The sequence below is a fragment of the Trichophyton rubrum genome (genome assembly GCF_000151425.1).
Source record: "Trichophyton rubrum CBS 118892 genomic scaffold supercont2.10, whole genome shotgun sequence".
NCBI lineage: Eukaryota > Fungi > Ascomycota > Eurotiomycetes > Onygenales > Arthrodermataceae > Trichophyton > Trichophyton rubrum.
This window is the reverse complement of record NW_003456419.1, coordinates 879,916-894,405: the sequence shown is the minus strand read 5'-3', so window position 1 is coordinate 894,405 and position 14,490 is coordinate 879,916. Positions and strand designations below refer to the sequence as shown.

Here is a 14,490-nt window from a genome sequence, read left to right as displayed (position 1 = left end):
GGGGGAGGAGGACGGGAGGCGGAAGGCTTAGCTAGCTGGGGCTAATAAGGCAGGGCGGGTAAACAACGACAGTCTACTTGAAACCCGGCATCCAGCATGCACGAACTAGCCGTTTGACAGGCAGACGAGAAAGATGAAGCTGACGAAGATGAAGCTGACGAAGAGGAAGAAGAAGAAGAAGAAGAATCTGCCTGGCAGATCTCGGGCAAATCGACAAGCAACGAGCGGGATCGATAGGACCGCGGATTATGGACAGGGAGATCTTCCCTACCGGCGTGCTAAAACTAATAGTGTCTGCTATATATATATATACATATATACATCGAGGTATCAAGATATCGCCCTGCCTTCTCCCTCAGCGTGTCTACGGGGCTGACTCGAGCAGCGGCAGCAGCAGAAGTGAAAGACCCGGGGCGCTGCCAGACAGTCACAGGCCACCCATTTTCTGAGCGGATGAAATCTCCATCGACGGCCGAGGATGTGGAGAGCACCGCGATGATGCGCATAAGCTACATACCGGGGTTACTATGAGACCCTCTGCCTGGATGCTGGGTGGTTGGTGATGGTGGAGGACGGGCGTTATAATCGCTGGGACGGGACCAAAACTCGATGTCTATCCACAAGGCGGCGGCGTCATAACTATTGCTACGGAGTCGTTAACTGGCTGCTCGGGCGACCTATGACATGGCCTGCCTGTTTCCAAAGCCGCATGTTCCTGTTTGTTTAAACCCATCGGCCTCGCATCGACAGACCCAAAACGGCGGGAGATTTTCCCTTGGGCCCCTTAATATTCAACTGGGATTGCGAGGCCTCTGGGACTACCAGCCATCGCTTTTCGAGACAGCCGGCCCGTCTTCTGCTGCTTCGGGAGAGACAGACAGACAGACAGAGACAGAGAGAGACGCGCGGGGGGACAAAGCTGAGAGGGACGAAGGTGACGATAAAGAACTCATCCTGCACCCACCCCTCAAGTGGAGAGCGTTCAGGGGATATACGGTCGATCTACAGGGATCGAGGATTATTACAACCAGTCAGCAGCAAAGAATACGACGCCTTCCCCCAGGCCGGCAAGGGCACTGATTGGCTTCACGGTTCCACGAACTGCTCCAGCAGCAGCAGACAGGCCCAAAGTTCATGTCCACCGCAAAGGGGAGCGGTAGATAACTTTTTTTTTGGGTCGAGAAGATCAAGAGCCACTCATATCTCCAGAGAAAGGCTCATTGGCGTTTTTCCGAACAGACTAACGTGTACGTTCAACTCTCTCCTTTTCATCAAATGATCATCAAGAAGCTCTCTTTTTGTTTTACCTCAGATATGCTCCGGATTCCGTCCATGGATGCCGGCGCTTGCTTTTTCGCTCAGGCGATTGCTCCCACTCGGAAATTCCCCTTCCAAAATCCACATGGTCCGTTCTTCGGTCTGCATCCGGATTCCACCCCTTTTTTCGGGCTTTCTTTGATACTTCTCTCTTTAATTTTTATCTTATTAATGGCGAGCTGCAGAGAATGATAATCTTGCGGGATCAACGGTTCCAGTTTGTTACTCGAGTCCAGTTTGGTTGTGAATAGGGCTTTTCCCTGCTGCGTTGGACAGAGGAGAGACAGCGTACCAGGGAGCCTGCGTGCTGAACCAGACCACACGCGATAGCCTGGAACATCTGCCGCATGCCAAACGGTGCTTCGTTTGCTGGATTCTCGACTCCTTTCGGCCCTTTCAAACTCTCGCCACCCGCAGAGGCTAAAGCTTGGGTGTGGCCAAATTTCAGCATCCCGAACGGTCCAACAGCTAACAGCTTTAGCTATCCAGAGGTCCAGCTGCCGGCTACCATAAAAAAACGGCCGAATAAGCGCCGTGATTTTCTGCGCATGAATATCTAAGATAGAGGAGAGACAGAAAGATGAGAAGCATCCCAACTGCTTCTCCTGCCCCTGTCTGCGTCACCATATGCATGTTGTGTTCCTTGAATATCGCTTCAAACAGGGCATGAGGACACATGTAAATGCGTTGGACGGGCGTTGAATGTCTTACATTTTCTTCGCCGCCAGCTTCAACCCAGCTACGGAGTACAGGGCTGCTCCTTGCTGCCTGACGCGTGCGTCGCATTCCGAGCTCGATCTCCGACATTCTTCCTATTTATCCTTCCTGCTAAGTCATGGATAAACATCGAAACAAATTGCTAAGCCCTTGTGACACCCCGTCCTCTCCTTTAACTTTTTCTTTACTCGCCGAGCTTAACTTCAATACTATGCAGGGAAAAGGCTAGATGCAAGCCAATATTCACATAAAACAGGAGGGAAGCTCTCTAGTTTGAAACTTCGGTCATGGCTCGCCAAGGGCTGGGAACAGGGAGGTCGCTTTCTCGCCTGAGATTGATTAACCGCCCGCCCCAGGACGCTTGGAGATTCCGTCTTCCAGAATATGGGGAGCGGGATTGCTCGTTCAATGGCGATATTCCTTGCTGAACCACTAATTCCTTACTTGTACGTGATTGTTTGCCGAGGCTTCAGCTAAGTAAATCGGCTCGGGTGCGGGTGGCTTGCTAAGAGATGATCGACCAGAGAATCCATGTCTCGCATCTCGATATTTTTCCCCAGCAAGCTAAGATCGAGCTAAAGTAGCTAAGTAATGACTTTCTCCATCCACGTATCGGCATGAGCTGTGTTAAGATACGGATCCTCTCCGCAAAAGGTCCCCTCCATTTCCAGAGCGGCAGCACCAATGTCCATTACGGGGTAAGTGGAGGCGAGTTTCAACCCGCTGAAATTAACTATCTAGCTATCTCATCAAATTCGTTATCGGGTGATTCGTAAGATAGGGGGGAAGACACAGGCACCACCAAGTATCAAGTATGCGACTCAGCCACCTTCCCTCGAGCCTACGATGATACCACGGTTGACACCATTTGTCTAGCGGACTTGGTTCGCTTCCCCTGGTTGAGATGTGCTGGAATGCCACGTAGGAACGGACATTCCTTCTATTCCATCGATAAGCGCTCAGGTACGAACCCTGATGCACGGTTGCTGGGTTCATCCGTCCCCCCAAAAAAATAAATCGAAGAGGGCAGTCAGCCCGATGCAAGCAATCTACCCATGTAACGGGACCCCTTTTGCATGCAAGCACATAACGACCAGGGGCGGGTTATTATTACCAGGGAACAGGAGGGGGAGTGTGTAAGCATTTACCTATGCTCTCCGTTTTGTCATCAAATTTCCTGTCGTCAGGTAACCCTTCTCTCCCATCGCGCTTCGCCATTGTATAGACAGCTGACCTAGAGCTGTGCGACCGTCTCGACTGATGTCTTTCTGCGTCGCTTCAAGACCTTCCTGTTCCCCTTCTTCCTGCTCAACCAGAAATGCAATTTGTACCACATCTCTTGGTGCCAGGGTTGGAGCTATTTTCTTTTGGTCTCCATCCTTCTCATAGAAATCCCAATTTAACGACGTCGACTTAAATGGAGGCTTAGAATTAAGCGTTGGGACCTATCTATTGGTTAACTCTTGCCCTCTTCATATCTGTAAAGTATAGAGTAATTAGAGGAAGCATGCACGTTTGTGCAACTAAAGCTCTTACCCCTAGAACAATCATTCCGTCTCCAACATTTTCAAGCTGTGCTTCCAACGCAAAACGAAGTAATCGCGTCTTTCCAAATGGTCCAGCTGAACGGTCCTCTATTTCCCGCGGAGCTAGCTCGGTAGCCTTGGTCCTTACACTTAGGCACGGCTGGGCAACAAATTGATAAAGTTTCCTGAATGTACGCGCCCTACCCCCCGAAGCCTGAAACCCGCCTGGTGCATCTTTGTTGGCGGCCATCGTCGTTTCAGTGTAATTCACGCTCACTGCCAACACATGGTTGCCCTCCTCCTTAAGGTCAAAGTGGATTATCTTCTGTACAGAGGCAGTAGTGGATGTACCGGTCGACTTTTTAGGCTCTTCATCTGCTGGGAGGAGCTCCAGTGGGATCGTCTGAGAGGGCGTTTGCATATCTGCCTGTATTCTGACGGAGGTCACGACCCGCGAGTTCCCGCCAAGAGCTTCATTGTTGGCAGATAGCGAGCACGCAAACGTCTCACCAACATATGCAGATCCAAACGATGGTGGTAAGGTGAGCTATTTATGACAAGCATCCGGGATCAGTTTCATGAACATTTTAGGGAGGGTCTCCAACACCCACATTCGGGCTGAGTATGAATTGTGAATCTGAGGTAGCTGAAGGGTAGCTGAGAGATGTGATTCTCGAGAATTGTGCGTCAGATACTGGTATAGGGTGCTGTAGCGAGAGAGAAGGCCGCGAAAGCCTGAGGTTCAAAGCGTCAGTTGCTGAGTCCTGTCAACCTGTGGCTTCGCACTCACCGTAAGACTAGAACAGCTGTCAACCTAGATAGTCGTGCCAATAGAGGAGAACGGGCAGGCTTAGTTACCTTTCAATGAGATGGAGTGAGGCTCCTTATGCGCATCAGCGCCGGAGACGGCTCGTGGCCGCGACATGGGTGGTGGCTACTGCTCGGTCATCAACCTCGAGCTTTCAAGATGTTCTTTTGATGTCTCTTTTGGCTTCCAAGATGGCGGCCGATAAGATAAGATCCTATTCCGGATTCAGTCTAGCGCGCGGAATCTCCAATTAAGCTCGAATAACACAAGAAAAGAGAAGATAGAAAGAATATCGAAGCATTTTTCGATGATAACTTGGAGTAGAGGTCGTGATGTCTGCTGAGAGACTCCAATTCAAGCTATGGACACCAACGAAGCAGCGCAAGATTATATAGATAACTAGGGTTTCTTATCTTGTTAGACGCTCAACCTTCAGGTTGGCGTGTCCTTGCAAAGAGATGCTTTTCATAGTGTAGTCAAACTTCTGTCGGCCGTTATTGGTTATGCTTTGTGCCCGGACTTAAGGACACTAGACAGATAGGAAGCATAACTGAGGACGCGGTGTTGGTATCGTTGACTTCCTTTCTCACCAACAATTGATCGCTGTCCCGAGAAGAGCTCATCTCAGTCAGGTCGGGTGCTGCCTAGACCGGATCAACTATGATCCAACGTGCTATAGGTGACTGCCTACGTAACCTACCTCTACCTAGAATTCAATACCGAGATATAGGGCATACTATCCACCATCAAGTATCAAATCTCGTTGAGGAAGTCTTTCCTTTATAAGCGGTCTTCCAACATCTTCTAGCTGTACCTGGCTTTCCTTTTAAAATTAAGGAGACGAGGGAACACCAGCCTCCACAATTCGTTCTTTCCTTAGCACCTACGATGATTTGTTACTGTTAGATACCACTACGCTCTTAGCCAGCGTCATGAAAAGGAAGAGACAACCGGATATAGCCAGCGATCAGCCTGGCCCTGCTCGACGGGCTCGAAGAATCCAGACTGTGCCAAGGGGTGCAGATGTTATTGAAGGCACTGGCGAAGCAGCATCTCAAGCTACATCAAAGTCAACACAGAAACAGAGAAAGGCGCCTCGTCAAAAGGACGAAGAGCGTAGACTGCGTGCATTTAGGTCCAAACCACCGCAGACCTACTTGGTCAAGTTAGACAGAGCAAGAACCCAAAGGTTAATAGCCATAAGATTATTACCCAGACCAAGCTCCCTATTGTATAACCGGCAGCATGCTAACGTATTGAATAGGTTATTTGTCCTCAGGCGGACAAGAGGAGGAACCGAAGAAGTCCCAGAGGAATATATTGACATTGCCGGCTCAACCGGCAACATATACCAAGTTGTCATCGGGAAAGAGCCGTCCTGCACCTGTCCCGATGCAAAAAAAGGCAACCAATGCAAACATGTAGTATATGTAGGGCTCCTAATACTCAAAGAGAATCATCACATCATCAAATCTCTCTCCTAAGGAAACATCCTAAATGTCGTCCCAGGTCCTATATCATGTCCTCCGAGCCCATGAACATCTCCGCTACCAGCTCGCGTTTCTATCATCGGTATGAAAATTCTTTACATCGAACATGAAGGCAAAACAAATACTTATCGAGTTCATCCACTAGGAGTTGCGCGAGATTTTCGAGAATGCGCCGCAAAATCCTGCGGAGGCCGCTTCTACAGGCAACACTAAGGGGGTCCGCAAAGAAATTGACGGGGACTGTCCGATTTGCTTCATGCCGCTTGAAGCTGAAAACGAGTCTATAGTGTGGTGCAAAGCAGCTTGTGGGAATAATGTTCACCAGGCTTGTTTTCAGCAATGGGTTTCCAGTCAGAGGGGAAAGGAGATCCGATGCGTTTACTGGTATGATGCTGTCCATACATATCTCTACTACGTTGTATCTTGTAGTTATAGTCGTTCTAACTGTTTTATTTTAGTCGAACTCCTTGGGAAGCAAATGATGTTTCTGCTTTGGAAAACTTGCTAGAAACAGGCCAGGTCAATAGTGAAGGGTACCTGAATGTTGGTGCGAGCCTGGGGTTGAGCTGCCTACGGGGTATGAACACATCTTTGTATACCATTTCCTTCCCTGGCACGGCGCTTATGTTTGAAGCTGCATATATTCCTCGTAAACTAACTAATTTTAACCGCAGATTGTTCTACATATCATCAGCCCTTGGGCTACCGACGGCGGTATCGCTAGCTCTGGCATAATGCGCTTCTCTTATGTACTTGTGCCCGACCTGGTGTTGGCTATCAAAGTATAATCCGTGCCTTGGGAAGCGCGTTGGATCATCATACCCTACTATTCGATCCTTCAGGTTTAATATATATAATTAAAGTCCGATTTTCCATTCGTACTATAATGTGCTGAGGGCACAGATATATACAACTAAAGAAATAACAGCACTTGGTAACGTCCCTATCACGTCCTAGCGAGTAAATTATGATGTCACTATTACACCTCCTCTAATTACAGCGCTACTAACGCCCTCTTCACCTGCCATCCATGATGGCATTCGGTTAGGGTCAATCACACCCAATTCTGCCAGCTGTCGTAGGCCTGCTACGACATCTGAGCCCGCAAATGTGAGTGAGACCACTGTTTGATGAGGAGATGGGCCAGGCTCTAGTGTTGGAGGGTCTTGAAGTTGTATCTCGAGGCGATCCAGAGCTGGATTTGGAGTTATTTGCGGTAGGGATTGGTCAGTAGCAGTTGACAGAGTAGTTTGATCGGGAAATGGCTGAGGCATTAAGTCGAAAGATGACAAGGCACGATTTGGGTCCCCAGAAGTACCGAACCGGGATATTATGACTTTTTTTCGTTTCTTCAAAGATTGACAATCAGCTCTTGGCTCGTTAACTGGCCGCTTCTGCCTCTTTGTGGGAGAATGGCTTAGGTTTTCCTTATCATCCAATGATGACTTATTTGTATTATTATTTGTAGTTCGGGCGTTTCCATTCTTAAAAAATGCAGTGTTGCTTATCCTGGGCTCCAGGGGCCCCGTCTCAACAACTGCATCTGCAAACACGGAAAAGGCGCCATTAGCACCAGTTGTTCTCCAGGGTCCCCGGAGGGTAAGCAAGGTATGTAGGCTCTTTGCTGCCAGGGATGTGGAGGTAAGTGAGTACCGCTGTTGGGGCCGTGAGAGAGCTTTCGGGACTGCGTCATTGATTATGCGCCGTAATGTCCGGGTGTCGGTAGAGTACGTATTATTATTCCCATCCCTTTTCGAGCTTGAAGTTAAAACAAGTGAGGAATAGATAAAAGGTGTGCTGTCCGGGAAGGCCAGATAGATTAATCTCGAACTATCAATAAATGTATGAGGAGATTGGCGTGGGAATTGGTAGGGGGAGTCGATGGTTAGTATTCGAACGAGCGTTAAGGGGAGTGAATGGAATCGGTGGATGTGGTAATGTGCTTTAACGAGCGGTGATATTTCACGCTGCATAGCTTTAACAAAGCTGGAAGCCTGGAAGCGCGGAAGAGCTGTCGTATAATCTTCATTGTCCCTAGAGTCGCTAGGTAGTGATAATGCTGATGCGCTGCTTGCATCTATTCGGAACGCTGTCCACCGGTGGCTGGATGGATGCTCTTCGATATGTCGCACATCTGCCATCGCAAGCTGCCGAAGCGTTAAACCATGGCGCCAATCCCCTTCTAGAATCCGATCGATCACTTCTCTCTTCCCACCCTTTTGACCTTGGAAATCATTATATATTATCTTCAGGTCTTCCACGCTTTGAGCTGGTGAATAGGGGCTCGTATCATCGTCGTGCTCTTGTGACTTTGACTCATCAGAAAGTAGGTAGGGGCTGCAACTGGCCAAATTTTTCTTTTCTAGCCATTGGAGAGCTAGTGATATAAGAGATGCCCGTGATAGCTTGCTTAACGTCTTTACCAGCTGATTTGTGGAAGAGGGTATGCGAAAGGTATCTGGTAAACTTGCGGACGTAGGTGCGAGGATGGAGGATTTTCTAGCCATGGTTTGGGTATCCTGGCTAGTGGTTAGGGGCGCATATCCAGAATGCTGGGGTTTCGTTCGACCAAGCGAGCGGATATTGAGGAAGGCCGGAGGGAAGTTTGTGCTGTCTCACAGTTGCGATGGAAGCTGTCGAGCCTCCGGCTTTTGTTTACTTTTTCTTATCAGCAATCATAACAATTTTATGTTGTCATTGATTACATAAGCTAAAAGATTCAGAGAATATCTTTATCACGTGATATTTACATGTGACTAAGCTGAATACTGCCCATTCTAATCATAACAGTGCTTATTCAGCAGCTAAAGCTGGTATGTTACCGACATTACGGGTAGCAATCCCTGCTATTGGAGAAAGTCGTTACTAGTTGTATTACACTGTAATCACGTGTTGGCTTCTTGATACATAGAGAGCAATAAAATAATAATAATGGCTTCAAAAAGTCGCGCCCACAGAGAATAACTGAAGCGATGGCAGTAAAACATAGTGAGCATTTGTTCAATCAATGGATCTGTATTTCTATCTATTTAAGTGGCCAACTCCTGAATACCTCTGAGAGGCGCAATAATACCCCCCAAAACACTGAACTGGAATGTCGTCATGAGGCTGCTATGATGTCATCGGTTGACCTATGCGTTTTTCCTTTATCAGCGACGAGGCGCTGCGTAAGGTGCGGAGTGGAAAACGAGAAAAAACCCGGCCCGGAAAAGGTGCACGCGATGAATATTCAGATGTAGTATCAAGTCTCATCGGCCAGAGGCCTCAACTCATACCTTGCTCATCATCATAAACAAGACGTGTTCTTGACGAGGTCCTTACCTGGTGAGTCCGCTTTCCCTCCCCTCTCCCGCAGGCCAGGGCGGCTAGGCCAGTTCTGACGGTGAGATTCTTCTAGACATCTGATCAGTGTCAGAACACAGGTTGGAGACCAGTGGGCTGAGGGAATACGGCCAGTGATGATATCAAAAAGCCAGAACAACGGCCGATGCCTCTGCTTTCGGGTACATGGCGTTTGCGTGTTGGTGGCTAGTTCTGAGGTCGCCTATCTCCAGTGCGAAGGGAAGAGAGGGGATAATGATGAAGATGGGAAGAAGAAGAAGAAGAAGAAGAAGAAGAGAACGAGGAGGAGGAAGATAGACGCTGGCAGCATCTTTATACCCTTCTACGTTGTCGTTTTCATGCCTCTACGGAAGGTGCAAGCAAAACACGGAGACTTCTACGGTAAGTGCTATTGATGGCAATCTAAAACGGCAGGTTTCACTGCTAGAGATGAGTAAATAGCCAGCGGAGAATGAGTAGGGAGAGGGAGAGGACTGGTAATGGAAGTTGATATCCGATCATTGGCCTTTTGAAGGCTCTTGGAAGGCAGCTTAGATGGCTCTCTGCCGGGATTTCTACTGGTGCATGCGCGGTCATAACCCACTGTCTCTGTAAAACAGATCCCTACATAGAATATAGCATAGCTATCCTACCCTATGTCTCTACTCTATGTCTGGCCTACGTCTTTCAACGTCTATCAAACACCAATCTACGCTCGCTCTACAGTCTCACAATGCCAAGCCGGCTGTTCGTCCGAACGGAGGAACCCGGACACAGCGGGAGAACGCGGAAAACACAGCCGAGGATGCTTATGTAAGTAAATCGCGCGTGGGTGACCAACGAAGCGGATTTGTCATCCTCGTCCCCGCCCGCCTTGGAAGCCGGAGACGGACGTCGCCAACAGGTTCTGGCATTTGCCGCAAGCGTTTTTGCGTTTCGTTTCCTCTTTTTCCTGAGCCGGCCAGCCAGCAACAACCCATCGACAACCAACCCACCAGACGACGAACCGTCAGCAGCATAGAGAAGCGTGCGTGTGCGTCCTCGATCGTTAGACGACAGATCCCCGAATCGACCTGCTGGCACGGGCTGCGACCGCCCGACGCTGACCCGGACAGGCACCGGAAGCGCTTGACTCAACAGCACCGCCTATCGCGGCTGGGAGTCCCAGGGTAGAGCCTGCATCGAGAGCAATACTAGCCAGGACAGCAGCGCCATGGCCGAATTCAACGGGCGTCGTGCGCCCAACTTCTCGCAGTATCTCAATGAGCTGAACACCCTGCCCTCGCCCTTCGAGCAGACAGCACAGCCAGACGATCTGGGGTTCGATGTCGACGCCGAACTCGCTCTGTTCACGAACGCAGAGTTCCTCGATTTTGACCCGGCTGGAAATGTCGGCGGCATAGACGAACAGCAGCTTGTCTCTTCGGGGACCGTGAGCCCTGCGAACGGACGGCAGGATATGAACTACGTGGGGATTCTGAATGGTGAGTGTTTTATGTAATAGATATATGGTTGTCCTCTGGCTCATGCTTACTCGACATGTATCCGGTCAAAGCAGATTTCAACATCTCCAATTTCCCTTATTTCCAGCCCCAGCAGCCGACGGTCCCAGTCCAGTCAACTACCTATCCATCAACTCAGCCTCTCCCTGCCAACACATCTCTCCCTCAGTCTACTCCTATCTATCAACAGCAACAGCAACAACAACACCAACAGCCGCAACCGCAACCGCAGCACCAACACCTCCAGTCACAACCACAGCTACAAGCACCACAACAGCCAGTAGTAACTCAATCACAGCCGGCCAGTGTTCCGGCCAAAAGGAAGTCTGATGCCACCACTACTTCAGAGGCGGACCGTCTAGCCCAAGAAGAAGACAAACGCCGGCGCAACACCGCTGCCAGTGCCCGTTTCCGCATCAAGAAAAAGGAACGTGAGAAGAACTTGGAAAAGACTGTAAAGGATGTGACGAGCAAGAACTCGGCTCTCGAGTCCCGCGTCAGCCAGCTAGAGATGGAGAACCGATGGCTCAGGAACCTCATCGTCGAAAAGAACGGATCTGCCATCAGTGAGGGGGATCTATCTGGCATGTTCGATAAGTACCAAGAGGCCACCGGACAGCATCAGAACCAAAAACAGGCCTCGACGGCAAGTCCTAGCTTAGAACTCAAGTCTTCCCCTTGAATCTTATGTGATGGGATGGTTCTATTTAGGAATACGACGGTTGCGCTCCTCTCTTACTTACCCGCCCCCTCCCCGCACTCCATCATCGGGCCACCGTTACCAAGTTCTCCCTTTTATTGCTATTTATCTATCTTTCTGTTTCTCCCACTTATCAATTCTCATCTGTAATCTTGATATTGCCTTTCCTTTTTGTCTTTTTTATATCCTGTTGGTGGGCTCCATCTCCCTGCCTCACCGACTGCTCGGTGGTTGAACCAAAAGCGACCTATGAACCATTAACTGCTGCATACAGTTCAGCGGCACCCAGTCTACAAGGATGCCTTCCAAAGGGCATGTCGTGGGGAATACACTGTCCCCTACCCTTCTTGGCTTATATCTTGGTTGTTGGTGGCCGAAAACGGAGCAGGGCTACGTATGGATGGCCGGTGATGATAATGTTGACGATTTTCCTAGATAAAGCTGATGTGTGTTTCTTTTCTTGTGTGACCGTGAAACGGTCCAGATCCTCCATTTACAGTGCTATATAGCCCAGCAAGAATAAGTAGGAGACACAATTCCAGCTCGTGTTACTCAGTTTCTTTCTTTCGTGCGTAAGCCAAGCCATACAGGTCTATGAATTCTATATCTTTCAAATAAATGCTTTAAATCTCGCTCATCGTATGTACCTATACTCAAATGCAGGAATAATGTCTCCCAAGTATATATACCAGTCGCCTACCCACCTACATGAACCAGATCCCGGCGTAAGCGTCACTACGAAAACCTCAATCCTCTGGTTGGATCCCAGTGTCCTGGCTTCGCTGTACCTGCCGTCGTCCCTGTGCCAGTCGCATTACTCGAACTGGACGCCGAGGGCTCCACGACAGTCCTTGACTCCGGATACGGAGCGACATGTGCATTTGGTGCGGGCGCCGGAGCAAACTTGATGCCTACTTCGGGTGACCAAATCCCGCCGCCCACAGGCGGCATGGTTGCGGGTGGAGGCATGACGTTTGCCCTGGTCGGCTGGGGGGCTGTCAGTGGCTCTACAGGGTTCGTAAAGGACTGCTGATGCTGGTTCTGAGCAGGCATTTGTTGTGACGTTGGTGAATGGGCTGCAATGTTCAGGGCTGCCATGGCCGTGGTGTTGGCAATATCCCTACGTAATAGGTTAGGTAAAAAGGATACTGTCCTAATATAATGTATCAGGGGGGCTAGAGACTTACGTTTCCATTCGGCTGGCTTCTAGTCTTCGCTGGTTTACGAATTTCTTGCAGTCCTCTCTAAACCGGCCCACGATCCTTGCTAGGTCATTGTAAAACTTCCTCCCTGTGTCAATGTTTGATACGATCTCCTTATACTTCAAGTAACCAATCTCTAGATCTTGTAGCGCCTTCTCTCTCTCTTTAGTCGAAGAGTCGCCCCTACGTGCGGCCGTGAACACCTTGTTGGCTTCTCGGAGCTGCTCGCCAAGTTCGTCCTGTTTCCTCTGCTCCTCAGCAAGCATGTTTCGATCACTATCATAGCGGCGAAGATGTTTCTCGAACAAGCCTTCGAACTGGCTTGGCTGAATCTTCTGCATAGGGAATTCACGCTCTAGGCGTGCTGTTTCTTCGAGAAGTGCAGAATCTAGAGGTGCCATTTGTTAGAAATACATGAGTCATATTAGGTGGATGCTTAGGGTGCTGGGCTACTTACTGATGTTGTCCGCCTGGGAGCTCTCTCGCAAATCTTCAATCAAGCGTCTACGTCGATTTTCAAGTCGGGTAACTTCATTCAGTGCACTTCGTAGTCGGCTTATTTCACGTCCCACCTGAGGTGACAGCACAGGCCTTCGGCTGCTGGGTACAAAGGCCTCCAAGTCTCGATTTGTCCCAGCCAGAACCTGCAGCACTCGACCATGTTCATTCAGCTTGCTCTGGATGAAGTTATCGCTGGTATTGGCGGATGAGAGGTAACCCTCTATCTCACTGGTCTGCGCATATAGATTTGGAGCTGCTTTCTCAGATGGCTCTCGGGTCCACCGATCAGTACCATACTTGAGTCTCGCCCTTTGGTCCTCTTCCTTCTCTGCGTTCAAAAGGTCTACTGCTTCGGTAAAAGTAGCTTTGTCAGTTGCTTTCAACTTGGAAGTGTCGTCCAATGATGTTAAAATGCGGTTCAGCCCATCTTGCTGCCGAATTTCTTCTGCATGAGATACTAGGCTAGGTGGCAGACCCAGGGGCTTTTCGAGTGCCTGGAGAGACCCAGGGAGGTTCAACGATTGTAGGAGACTATTTTTGAATGTTAGATTCAGCAACATGAAAATTTCAGCGCAATAGTCAGAATATCTTACTCTCGAAGCTTTGTTGTCATGGATTCCAGCTCGCCAATGGTCTCATTGACTCGGCGGTCTCTGCGGTCAGCATATATACTAGCCGCAACATGCACAGCGTAAGGTACCAGTTTCGCGAATAGGGCACGACCCAGAGGAGCACCCTCTCCAATCATGGACAGCCCGTTTATCACTTCAGGTGGAGCTTTCGCGGCAACCATATTAGCCCTGTCCAGGAGTTTCAGCTCCGACTTGGGAGGAACATGATCCAGGTATATCATGTCATTGTCTTTTTCAGCCCTTTTCAAGTCTTCACTGACTCTGGATTTCAACCCATTAAGGTCACTGAGAACCACCTTATTGATCCACCGCTTTTCCTTCAACGCCTCGTTGGCACATAAAAGACTGTCTCTCAATCGCGCAACTTCCTCGCCATACTTTCTCTTCTCTAAACAGTCAAGTGATTGCCTGTATTGCGCAGCTGCGGCAAAGTGGTGGTGTTTGGCAGTCATATGATGTATCCAGTCAGTGCTTATGCTGTTGGATTTCACTGCATAACCGCCAGCATTGATGTAGTAATCAGAGACCTTCGCGGCTAACCGTGCAATTGAGACGTCTTTCAAACCATCTTTCACCGCTTTTTGCCAAAAGCATTCCTGACTTTGCGCAAGTAGCAACTCTTCCAAACTTCTTAACGTCATCTCGTCCATGTCTTCTGGGGGTGATGTTCGTAGGTCTGGTAGTATATCCATCCTTATATGCTCGATGACACCAGCAGCCTGGCAGAAGTATTTGCATGCAGTCTTCAGGGTCTCCGAGGTGGCGGGAACAATG

At 49.3% G+C, this 14,490-nt stretch overlaps 6 protein-coding genes across 7 annotated transcripts; 3 read left to right on the top strand and 3 right to left on the bottom strand.

Moving 5' to 3' along the window:
• Nucleotides 1-121: 121 nt before the first annotated feature.
• On the top strand, nucleotides 122-1,326 carry TERG_12581 (uncharacterized protein). Its single transcript, XM_047751524.1, has 2 exons — nucleotides 122-327; nucleotides 386-1,326. The coding sequence occupies exon 2, from the start codon at nucleotides 685-687 to the stop codon at nucleotides 1,078-1,080; it is 396 nt and encodes a 131-aa protein (XP_047607337.1). The 5' UTR covers nucleotides 122-327; nucleotides 386-684; the 3' UTR covers nucleotides 1,081-1,326.
• A 1,856-nt stretch (nucleotides 1,327-3,182) lies between these two features.
• On the bottom strand, nucleotides 3,183-4,485 carry TERG_07700 (uncharacterized protein; the record flags this gene model as incomplete). Its single annotated transcript, XM_003232034.1, has 5 exons — nucleotides 3,183-3,479; nucleotides 3,571-4,107; nucleotides 4,172-4,295; nucleotides 4,351-4,357; nucleotides 4,419-4,485. The coding sequence occupies 5 exons, from the start codon at nucleotides 4,483-4,485 to the stop codon at nucleotides 3,183-3,185; spliced, it is 1,032 nt and encodes a 343-aa protein (XP_003232082.1).
• Nucleotides 4,486-5,300: 815 nt separating this feature from the next.
• On the top strand, nucleotides 5,301-6,646 carry TERG_07699 (uncharacterized protein; the record flags this gene model as incomplete). Its single annotated transcript, XM_047748819.1, has 6 exons — nucleotides 5,301-5,557; nucleotides 5,633-5,798; nucleotides 5,878-5,940; nucleotides 6,004-6,242; nucleotides 6,317-6,401; nucleotides 6,533-6,646. The coding sequence occupies 6 exons, from the start codon at nucleotides 5,301-5,303 to the stop codon at nucleotides 6,644-6,646; spliced, it is 924 nt and encodes a 307-aa protein (XP_047604808.1).
• Nucleotides 6,647-6,823: 177 nt separating this feature from the next.
• On the bottom strand, nucleotides 6,824-9,932 carry TERG_07698 (uncharacterized protein; the record flags this gene model as incomplete). The annotated part of the gene is made up of 1 exon (XM_003232032.2): nucleotides 6,824-9,932. Exon 1 carries the CDS (start codon nucleotides 8,363-8,365, stop codon nucleotides 6,824-6,826), a length of 1,542 nt encoding a protein of 513 aa, XP_003232080.1. The 5' UTR covers nucleotides 8,366-9,932.
• Nucleotides 9,933-10,102: 170 nt separating this feature from the next.
• Nucleotides 10,103-12,323, top strand: TERG_07696 (uncharacterized protein). 2 transcript variants are annotated; one of them, XM_047750458.1, is made up of 2 exons: nucleotides 10,103-10,663; nucleotides 10,738-12,323. In XM_047750458.1, exons 1-2 carry the CDS (start codon nucleotides 10,393-10,395, stop codon nucleotides 11,361-11,363), a joined length of 897 nt encoding a protein of 298 aa, XP_047607336.1. In that variant the 5' UTR covers nucleotides 10,103-10,392; the 3' UTR covers nucleotides 11,364-12,323. The 2 variants fall into 2 exon arrangements, with proteins under 2 accessions (XP_047607336.1, XP_003232078.1); XM_003232030.2 differs by having other exon boundaries at nucleotides 10,735-12,106.
• Nucleotides 12,117-14,408, bottom strand: TERG_07695 (uncharacterized protein; the record flags this gene model as incomplete). The annotated part of the gene is made up of 4 exons (XM_003232029.1): nucleotides 12,117-12,501; nucleotides 12,569-12,971; nucleotides 13,041-13,615; nucleotides 13,678-14,408. The coding sequence occupies 4 exons, from the start codon at nucleotides 14,406-14,408 to the stop codon at nucleotides 12,117-12,119; spliced, it is 2,094 nt and encodes a 697-aa protein (XP_003232077.1).
• Nucleotides 14,409-14,490: the final 82 nt, after the last annotated feature.